This window comes from Malus domestica, chromosome 09 (assembly GCF_042453785.1).
Source record: "Malus domestica chromosome 09, GDT2T_hap1".
NCBI lineage: Eukaryota > Viridiplantae > Streptophyta > Magnoliopsida > Rosales > Rosaceae > Malus > Malus domestica.
In genome coordinates, this window is record NC_091669.1 from 13,177,441 (window position 1) to 13,189,055 (window position 11,615).

General features: G+C 37.8%; 1 protein-coding gene across 2 annotated transcripts; it reads right to left on the reverse strand.

The window, feature by feature from the left end:
• Window positions 1-5,658: 5,658 nt before the first annotated feature.
• OSC1 (beta-amyrin synthase) lies at window positions 5,659-10,931 on the reverse strand. 2 transcript variants are annotated; one of them, XM_017334051.3, is made up of 12 exons: window positions 10,783-10,931; window positions 10,172-10,418; window positions 8,789-8,974; window positions 8,367-8,654; window positions 8,183-8,267; window positions 7,931-8,097; window positions 7,391-7,813; window positions 7,171-7,293; window positions 6,915-7,070; window positions 6,437-6,805; window positions 6,271-6,345; window positions 5,659-6,172 (listed from the first exon to the last, which is right to left on the reverse strand). In XM_017334051.3, the coding sequence occupies exons 2-12, from the start codon at window positions 10,370-10,372 to the stop codon at window positions 5,963-5,965; spliced, it is 2,283 nt and encodes a 760-aa protein (XP_017189540.3). In that variant the 5' UTR covers window positions 10,373-10,418; window positions 10,783-10,931; the 3' UTR covers window positions 5,659-5,962.
• Between the last annotated feature and the right edge of the window lie 684 nt (window positions 10,932-11,615).

An 11,615-nucleotide genomic window follows, 5' to 3' on the forward strand; every position in this document is an offset into this window, starting at 1 on the left:
TTTTTTCCTTTTGAAAATATCTGTTCGTTGGAAAATTAGTTGGTAAAAGGTTGATAAATCGTGGACTGGTTTTGCCAGAAGTCTAATTGGACTTGGACTCTAACAATTAAGTAGAGCTTCAAATATCTTCGTTAATTTCAAATTTGTAACGTATTTCAAAGTTGTTAGTCCCAAAAGGGAAGGTACTAGTGCTGCGTGTTCAGCAAACTCGATTGAACTTCTAGCACTTTTGACTGATGTTGTTCAAAGACGTATTAAGTTTTGCACTACTAAACTTGCTTGACCACAATTACCCATTTATTTAGCATATAGGGTTCAAGGGAGGTTTTGGGACTCATGATTACCCATTACCCATATAATCAAGAAATCCCACCTTTGATTTGCTCCTATATAAATCATGAAGAAAATCATATAAAGGATCCATCCCTTAAATGTGGATACCAGCCTCTTGCTACATATTCACATGTGTGAATATGCTTTTTAGTTAAAAATGATAAATAAATAAAAAATGACATAGGTTTTGTTTTCCAAATACTGAAACAGTTTTAAGATGCGTTTGGTGTAATTTTGTGCGAATATAAACTCAAAAAATGAAAAAAAACGTTGCAAACAATATTTTACATAAATTTTGTATCAAATTGATGCTCCAGTATTTTTCAAGAATAAAATTTAAAATAATATCATACATACTACCACAATCACTACTTTCTCCACCGCTATCACTCGTGCCACCATGACCACAACCACTTCCATTGTCTCACCATCACCACCACAATTGCCACTATCACCATCTTTAACACCATCTCCTCCCACTACCATCATAGCAGCCACCACATCATTCACTAGGGGTGGGCACAGTTCGGTTTGGTGCGGTTTTGAAGCCAAAATCGAAATGAAACCAAACCGTTTTTAGTTTGGCTTTTGAGAAAAAAATGTACAATTTAAAATTTACACCTATCCACGCATAAGATGGTCTCATTTTCCAAACAATACATGTTTACACATATCTAATGCAAGTGTTAATTTATGCTGAAAATTAATAAAATAGGATCGTCTGCATGTTTTCACTTGGCCACGAATGAGATTTGTATTTAGCAGCAGACGCTGATTAGCTCTTCCTCTTCGAAAGGTTGCATTGATAAGTGATAATTATCAAATAGAATAGAGGTGGAAATGAATGACATTCTAGTGTGGTTGAGTCCAATACTAAATGTATGGACTCTAACAAACAACCATATAAAAGATGACATTTAATTTGAGGTACAGTTTCGGTTTCGGTTTCGGTTTCAGTTTCAGTGCGATTTTCAAAAGCCAAAACTGAAACCAAACTGTTTCCTACTATGCGGTTCGGTTTCAAAACCGCAAAATCGAACTGTTCAGTGCGGTTCAATTTGATTATGTGTTTCGGTTTCGATTTTGGTTTCAAGTGCCCACCCCTATCCTTCACTGCCATCACCTCTGTTACAATGGCCACCGCCACCACCACCACTGATGTCTCCATTGTCTCACCATTGATGCTGCCACCATCACCTCCTCACCATCAACACCACCATCAACATCACCATCTCCACCGCCTCATCGTTGCCGCCACCACCTCACCACCACCATCGCCACTATTACCACCGCCACCTCCCATCATCCTCACCATGCATGGTCGCTAATATCTCCACCATCTCCGCCACCACCATCCCAGCCACCTTTAAGCCACCATTTCCAAAATCATCCTTCACAATACAACCACCATTTGCCACCATTATCATCGTCGCTGCCATCACCGCCACCACACTGCCCCTCTACCCTGTTATTATTAGCAATTAATGTTAGGATGATATTTTATTTATATCTTGAAGAGAGTAGAATTTGTTTAGGAACGTGGAATATAGGAACCTTAACGGGAAAATCTGTGGAAGTAGTTGAAGTTATGGTGAGGAGAAGGATAAGTATTATGTGCCTAAAAGAAACTAAGTGGGTTGGTCTTAAGGCAAAGGATCTAGAAAACTCAAGTTTTAAACTTTGGTATTCGGGCACAAATAGAACTAGAAACTGTGTTGGCATCATCGTGTACAAGACCTTGACACAAGATGTTGTAGATGTTAAGAAGGTAAGAGATAGATTTATGGCAATCAAGATTGTAATAGGACAAAAACTCATCAATGTGATTAGTGCGTAAGCAGCTCAAGTAGGGTTGGATACGAGTTTGAAGGAGAAATTTTGGGAAGATCTTGGAGACTTGGTGCAAGGAATTGCTCAGACGGAGAAGGTATTTATAGGAGGAGATTTAAATAGACACATGGTCAATGAGACAGGCAACTATGAAGGTTTTCATGGTGGCCATGGTTTTGGGGAGAGAAACGAGAATGGGGAAGCCATCTTGGATTTTGCAATGGCATATGATCTCTTCTTAGCCAACGTCTTCTTTAAGAAGAGAGAAGAACATGTGATCACCTACAAGAGTAGGTCGTCAAAAACACAAATTGATTTTCTTCTAATGAAGAAGGGGGATCGTATAACTTGTAAGGATTGCAAAGCTATACTGGGAGAGAGCTTGGCTAATCAACATCGCTTGTTGGTGATGAATGTACATATCAAAAGAGAGAGAAAAAGGAACAAAACCTTGAAGTGCCCAAAGACTAGATGGTGGAATCTAAAAGGACAAAAACAAGCCATTTTCAAAGAGAAAGTAATCACCCAATGTGTGGGGGATAGAGAGGGTGAAGCTAGCCAAATGTGGGATTCCATGGCTACTTGTATCTGAAAAGTAGCAAAAGAGGTATTAGGAGAGTCCAAGGGCTTTGCTCCACGCCAAAAAGAATCTTGGTGGTGGAATGAGGAGGTACAAACAAAGGTTAAGGCTAAGAAGGAATGTTGTAAAGCCTTATACAAGGATAGGACCGATGAAAATGGTGAAAGGTATAGAATAGAGAAGCAGGAGGCGAAAAAAGTTGTGAGAGAAGCTAAGCTAGTGGCTTATGACGATATGTATAAGCGACTAGATACCAAAGAAGGAGAGTTGGATATCTATGAACTAGCTAGAGCAAGGGAAAAGAAGACAAGGGACCTAAACCAAGTGAGGTGCATCAAGGATGAAAATGGAAAGGTTCTTGCTATAGAGAACGCGGTCAAAGACAGATAGAGATGTTATTTTCACAATCTTTTCAATAAAGGACATGAAATAAGTACTTTTTTTTTAGAGTTGAGTAACTCAGAAGATTGTAGAAACTACTCCTTTTACCGCCGAATTCAGAAGGAATAAGTGGTTGTAACTTTGAAAAAGATAAGGCATAGAAAAACAGTGGGCCTAGATGATATACCGATCGAAGTGTGGAAAGTTTTGGGAGAGACGGGTATAGCACGGCTCACAAACCTTTTCAATAGGATTTTGAAAATGAAGAAGATGCCAAATGAGTGGTGAAATAGCACTTTGGTGTCTATCTACAAGAATAAGGGCGGCGTACAAAATTGCATGAACTATAGTGGTACTAAGCTAATGAGTCATACAATGAAGCTCTAGGAGAGACTCATTGAGCATAGACTGAGGTAAGAGACACAGGTCTCGAACAACCAATTCGGGTTCATGACAGGACACTCAACCATGGAGGCAATCTATCTTTTACGAAGATTGATGGAAAGATATAGAGATATGAAAAAGGATTTACACATGGTCTTTATAGATTTGGAAAAAAGGGTATGATAGGGTCACAAGAGACATTCTTTGGAGGATTTTAGAGAAAAAAATAGTACGAGTAGCATATATCCAAACTATAAAAGATATGTATGATGGAGTAAAGACTGCCGTAAGAACTTATGAAGGACAAACCGAAAGCTTCCCCATAACTGTAAGGTTACATCAAAGGCTCATCTTTAAGTCTTTACCGTTTTGCATTGGTAATGAATGAGTTAACAGGACATATTCAAGATGATATTCATTGGTGTTTGCTTCTCGCAGACGATATAGTGTTAATAGATGAAACTTAGGAAGGGGTAAATGTGAAGCTTAACTTTTAGAGAGAAGTGTTGGACTCTAAAGGTCTTCACCTAAGTCGATCAAAGACAGAATATATGAAGTGCAAGTTTAGTGCAAATGAAGGCTCAAATGAGTTAGGGGTGATGATCGGAGACTAGGAAGTACCAAAGAGCGACCACTTTCACTACCTAGGATCTATCTTGCAAAAGAACGGAGAATTAGATGGAGACCTCAACCATAGAATACAAGCTAGATGGATGAAGTGGAAGAGTGCAGCCAATGTGTTGTGTGATCATTGTATGCCACTGAAGCTTAATGAAAATTTTTATAGAACAGCAATAAGGCCGGCAATGTTATATGGCACAGAATGTTGGGCGGTGAAGCATCAACACATACATAAAATGGGTGTAATAGAGATGAGGATGCTTCGTTGGATGTGTAGGCACACGAGGAAGGATAAGATTAGGAATGAGGATATCCGAGGTAAAGTAGGAGTAACCGAAATTGAAGGAAATATGAGAGAAAATCGGTTACAGTGTTTTGGACATGTGTAATGAAGGCCTACTGACACTCCAGCTAGAAGATGCAACTACGGGACAAAGGTCCAGGGCCGAAGGGGTAGAGAAAGATCTAGGAAGACTTTGGAAGAGACTCTAAGAAAAGACTTAGAGTACTTGGATCTAACGGAAGACATGACATACAACCGAGTGCAATGGCGTTCTAGGATTCATATAGCCGACCTCACTTAGTGGGAAAAGGCTTTGTTGTTGTTGTTGTTGTTGTTGAACCTCTTTTATCTATTATATAGTCATGGTTTTGTATTAAATTGTTGGATTTAATGTGTTTTGTGCAAGTTTGATAGCAAATATGATTTGGGAACAAAAAATGAACTTAACAATTAAAATACGAGGAAACCTGAAGAGTTGAAGAGATGGGCTGCTGGGCATCTTATATTTGTGCCAATATTAGAAAATGGACCGGTGCACTACCTAATAAATTGGTCCATTGAAGCTAGCCCAATTAATGGGCATTGCCTAATCCAATTGATGTGGTGATACTTAAAAAGGTGAACAGTACCGATATTTTTTCGTTAAAATTCCCTTTAAATTATCCTATTTCCGTGTGGATTAAGGAAGTAATAGAAATATAAATAGGAGAATGAGACACCAGTTGAAGACCCACCCACCTACACGCACACATACAGAGGGGGAGAGAGAAGCCGAAAGCAAAGAGGAATATCACAAACACTGAAACAAGTGACAGGAAGTGGTTTGAGTTTTCATGAGGGATATCACATTGCACTACGCGGCATTCAGGAACACTTACCCAATTTGGGCTCTTGCAGAATACCTCAACATGTTACAAAAATGGAACTGGAAGTTAACGAATGGCTAAGCACACCGTTAAATAGAAGGTTATGCGCTGTTATGTTCTTTGGTTTAGATACCAGATACTGAATTAGCTATTGCATAATAAAGAACGCTTATTGTATCTGACATGGACTTTCTTCCTTGGCATTCAATTACAGAAGTAGAATAAACACTTCAGGTTTTGTAAGACAGAGTACAAAGCCAGCATCAAATAAAGATTCATATGGTGTGAACTGCGATTTGGTTAAATATTTAATCACTGCCCATTTGTTACGGCGTTTCAATGGGAGCGATGCAAAGCAGAAAGTACTAAAATGTAGCAAATTTGCAGGGAAGACTCGTACACATTTATTTTGATGAGATGTGACATCTCGCAATGCATGATACATGTTGTCTATACGTAACATAAATATGTATATATTTTCACAGATTATTCGTTCTTTAGCGGTTACAAATCACAAAAGAATACATTTGCATAGATTATTCGTTCTTCAGCAGTTACAAGTTCATCAACTCTACAGACACAAAAGAAGAAAGGAACAAAATATGGCACAACTAGAACTAGGTTTTATATGTTCTGGTTGTATTGGCAAGTCCCATGGATTTCCTTTTGCTTGTGATCCAAGGCTCAAGCGATCTTTTTGATAGGCAACGAAACCAGTGTGCGGTATTCACCGAGAGCCCACAATGGGAAGATATTTCTGTATGCTGCATAGTGCAACATAGCATTCCTCATAAAAACTCCCATCAGTTCCTGTTGGGGGAAATCGCCGTCATCCAATTGACCGTTCATTAACACCGCAGCAGCCCGGTGAATAGGAGTTGGATCTCTCTCAGCCTATAGCAAAGAAAAAAAATCATTTAGAAATTTATTTTTTGGAGGGAATTGTGAAAAACTAAAACAGAACACCTCTAAAATGTTTGTCATGTACTGACCTGTCGACCGTGAATCAGACCCATTAATCCGAGTGCAGTTTGGACTAAATTTGTACTGTCTTGAGCTGTATATTTCTGAAGAGATAGAACAAGTGAAATATTAGAATTATGCTTTCCTTGAGGTCAACAGGGTTACCTTTTCGTTACTATTGAATTTCATTGGTACCTTGTTTGTGCATGAGGTGTAGTGCTCTCCCCAGCCACCATCTGCCCTTTGTGTTTTGAGCAAAAAGTCGACACCTTTGCGCACTGCCTCACAGTTGTTGTATGTCCTGCCGGCAGCCTCCAGCCCTTTGATTGCGAACCATGTACCATACACGAAGCAGATTCCCCAGTTTCCATACCATGAGCCATCAGGGTACTGTATGTCTTCAATGTAGTCTGCAGCCCTTGTGATGAAATTGTTGATCTCCTTCCTTCTATGGCCAGGGTACAACTTCCTAAACAATGTTAAGGCCTGGATCGAAGATGAAGTGCACTCGATGTACTCGTACTCAATGACAAGGTCCTCAAGAAACTCCACAGGGTTGAGCCACTGAAGAGGGAAAACAAATTAGTATATCCAATTTATGAGACATAGTGAAATGACGAAAGCTTTCAAATTTCTTCGGAAAAAAATTATTAAGATTTTCGGTTTTTGTTACCTCCAACCATTTTGGTGCTCCTGTTGGTTCCCAGGCTGATACACCACCATTTGGACTTTGAAGAGACATGATGACATTGACAGCATCATACATACACTCAGCTTCCATTGGCTCACCAACAACTTCTGGGGACATATTTGCAAAAATGCAGCAACACTGAAGCAAAACATGTTACAAGTTAGCACCATTTTCAATTTTTCATCATAAATGAGAGGCAAAATCTTCAACTTAAGATCACTTGAGTAAAATCACTTACCCTCAGTGCTTCTGCAGTACAATCTGACACTTGCCATCCATGATCACGGTCAGAGAATGTCCATGCGCCCTTCGAAATGTGACGGAAATGAGATAGGTAGTCACCAGATGTATTGATCCTCACCTACAATGGTACGCATAGGATGTGTATTTTTAAGTCAACAGAAAATCTCTACACATTTTCGTATGTCAAAGACAGTTTTAATGACTTGAATATGTACCTGAGATATCTTGAGGAATTCGTGTGCTTTCTTAAGGGTAGGTCCCATTTCAGCATTAAGATTCCCAGCAAGCAAAGCTTGAATCACAAGAGCACAATCCCATGACTGGCTTCCAAAACTTTGCATCTTGATTCCATCCTCTCCGAGCCAGATATAATCGGTAACTCTAGGAAGATGCTTCTTGAAAGCTTCTCCACTAGGATCCTCGGCCCAGCAAGCAAGCATCATCAATGGCTTTTCCACGCATCCGATTGTAATGTAACGACTGTTCTCATCTTCATAATGAATTTGGTCAATTGTGAATTGAATTGCATTGTCTCTGATCTTCTTGAAAGGCCAGCGTTTTAGGAGAGGCTCGACGATATTGTAAAAACCGTCCCACATAAAACGTTGTACACGACCATGGGGATAGTAGTTATCTTCCTGCATTAGTCAACATTGCATAGCACAGTAAGGTTATGTATGTGAAAATTTTTCTTTAACATAATAAAATTGAACAACGGCATGAACTATATAAGGAACAAAAAAAGGTAAACTCACTGTTGCACACCAATGGCGCACTTTAGGCCAGTTAATTTCGTTGTAAGGTTCACAGTAAATTTCTTGTCTCAATTCCTCAACAAGTGGAGTGATTGGGCCAACAAATCTTGTGGCATAAAAGTAAGACATAGGTAGGTAAGTCAACCTACAGTAGCAGAACATTTTTGCTGCAGAGATGAAGTTGTACTAATTAGAAGACTTGTACTATTTAACTTAACAAGAAAATAGGATGTGGAAGAAAATTGTGCTTACATGGATGAAAAGGAAGCAGAGTCGACCCGGTCCAGAATTCTGGGGGCATTGGGTTACTGCCTTCCCAGTCATACACACCAAGAATCTGCAACACAAATTAAGTTAGACCATTTCCTCAAATGTGCATCCTTTTACAGTATAAAATACCACTTTTATTTAAAACAAACTAGTAAGTTATACGCACCGCCATCCAAGTTTTTCCCCATGATGCAGAATAGTACGCACCACCACGGTCAAGAATCCACTTTCGTGCCCTTGCGCAGGCATTGTCACGACCACCATCGGGGCCATCTCCGAGAATACGCATCATACAGTAGTTTAGGCATGTAGTAAACATCATACTAGGCCCCGCTATGTGCAGTCCCCAGCCACCATCTTCATTTTGATGGTTGTATGTGTAACGCAAGATTTCCTTCTTGTGCTCAGCGGAGAAAATAACATTGAGATATCCTGGAATGTATGCAGCCATGACCTATAATTTTTTGGCAATAAAGATGCAACAATTAGTCCGCTGTCACATACAAGGGCACTAAAAACCCAATTTTTTTACTATTACAGCATCTCAATTTTTTTACTATATGGTAAATAAGGAGCAAAATTTCGCACCAAGGGAGGGAAGTAAAAGTTTGGGCCAGCATTTTCAGCAGGCCAATGTCCATGGGGTGATTGCAAGGCATTCCAGAAGGTAGCAGCCCTCCTGAATGCAGCTGTGGCCTGATCATATGTAATGTCCTCACCCTCCCCAACTCTTACTGGAGGAATTTCTTGTTTAAAGTTTTTCTCTCTTAGTATCTGCAATTGGTCAAAGTAAAATATTATATCGTACTGAATAAATAAATAAAAAAAAAGAAAAAAAAAAAGAGGATTTGGAAGAACTAAATAAATAAACAGAATATAAACACTGTTGTACAAACTAACAAGGCATGCATCTCACACGGAGTTCACTTTTCTTTGGCCGCCTACCACTCAGTCTCGCACGTAAAGAGTGTACAAGTTCACAAAAGTTGACCAATGTGTTTTTGGTGGAGTAACTTTGAAAATGAAAAACCTTGTTTTATGTACCGCAAATATGTCACGTGCTTCAACTGTTACATAATAATTAATGCTATTTAACGAAGTAAAAAACGATTAGATTATAAATCAGCTCTTAAATAGTGGTGAATCTTATTTTATGTATTAGAAACGTGGTTAACAATGTGATTAGTTTTATGTGTTACTCATTACATACAAAATAGAACTAAATCGCAATATTAACATGAAATAATATACGCCAGAAGGGTTGGGGTTGGATTTATAATACATTTTATGACTTTGGCAATTCCAGGTTATCTTTTTCGTATTTGGTCCAACTCACCATGTTAGTTTTAGGTGAACATAATCTGTCCTCGTTATCTGGAAGAGCATAATCTTCTCGAGATGCATTCTAATTATTATTTTTATAGCATAATTAAAGCCGACTCCAACCCTATATCATGAAATATGCTAATAAACTATATTCAATGTAAATACTTTTATCTATATTCAAACGAATAACTATATCATGAAATATATTAAGCAATTAAAGCCCACTCAGAAGTTTATAGTTTATATATATATATATATATATATATATATATATATATATATATATATATATATATATATATATATATATATATATACAGGGAGCTTAAGGGGAGGGATCCCCATTTTTTCAAAAAAAATGGGGACACGCTCCCCACCGTTAGATTGACTTTAATGAAATTGTGTGGTTGAGATTAAAACACAGGTCATAGAATCTCAACCACAGGATTTCATTTAATTCAAATCCAACGGTGGGGAGCGTGTCCCCATTTTTTTGAAAAAATGGGGATCCCTCCCCTTAAGCAATTCCTCTATATATATATATATATATATATATATTAATAAACAAATATTTGCATTAAAGAGCACAAGACTTTGAACTTAAACCTGTCAATTAGATAAAAAGAGAGATAACACTAGTATTACCTGAAAACGCCATAGGAGGTCGCTGCTAGGCTGGACCTTGAAGCGATTTTGGTAGAAATGCTCACGAGCAGCTTCAACTTCTGCTCGCTCCTCCTCGGTACCTGCATCTGGGTCGAACTCCCATGTCTGCCTTCCATGGAAGTTGTTTGTGCTGAACAACATAGGGTCATTTGCACCCTCTCCAAACTTGATCTTCCACATCTTGATCACTGGATTAGTAGTACAAAAATAATCTTTTTTCTAGTACCTGCATGAATGATACAAATACATAACGAAATTAATTAGTAAGGGCTTGATAGATACACGTTCTAGTTCTATGTAACTGTAAGAAAATAGGGTTTGAATTACTGTTCTATTTTCATATTTTTGTAGAAAAAGGGGGAAAAGTATGATAAAAGAGGTTTAAAAGAATGATTGATTTCTATAACTCATTGAAATCTCTTATGCATATCTCAATCTCAACCATCCACCTGAACTCTGGCTACCCAAATCTCTATGTAATGACCAAGAATCTTGTGTGTGTGTGTGTGTGAGAGAGAGAGACAGAGAGAGATGATGATGATGGTGATGATGATGACCTAATTGTAAACTTTATGATATAATTTTTTTACATATGCTAACTGCAGGGAGATGGATAGTACTGAAGAAGCTCTGGCCCTTGAGCTTGAGGACTCACCGATTGCAAAAACTGGCTGTGATGGTGAGGAAGGAAAGAGTTTGCTTTGAGTTGCTTGGCACAGATGCTGAGTCTCTGTGTGATGATTGATGCATGGGAAACCCACTTTATATACTTACATACCCTAGGGGCCTACAGTAAAATGTGGCCACCATGCCTCCTTTTTTTCTATATTTTAATCATCGCTCTTGGTCAACTTTGGTGTTTTCTGACTTTCTCAGGCTCTTTGTTATTTACTAATAATATTTTTTCACAATTTTAATTATACACCGATTTATATTTGTACTATCAAACAAACCGACACGTTATTTCAACTACCTTCACAAGTTTTCAGTTACATTCTTATGAAAAAGAGAACTTTAACGAAAAGTTTTCGGTGTCGTTTATTTTAACAAAGAATCATATTTTTATATTAAAAAATTAATTCCGGTATTATTCATTTTACTCCTTATTTTGTCCTTATCGTTAAAACTCAAAGTTTTCAAATCATTTTCATTAATTTGCCTTATGATAAATGGTCTGATAGTTTGCTTTGTATAGTTTTAAAAACACCAGATTTTATAACGTTTTTCAGTTTTTTTTAATAAATTATTTTATTTCAATATTGCTTAATTATCCTCAATTTTTTTTTTAGGTTTAGGAGAAAAACACAACTTGTGTTAATGAGTGCACGTTTTAAAAGAAATGATATCATTTCATATAATATTAGAGGTGTAAGAAATAAAAGATTCCTGAAATCATCATATCTGATGATGCTATATTGTGGAT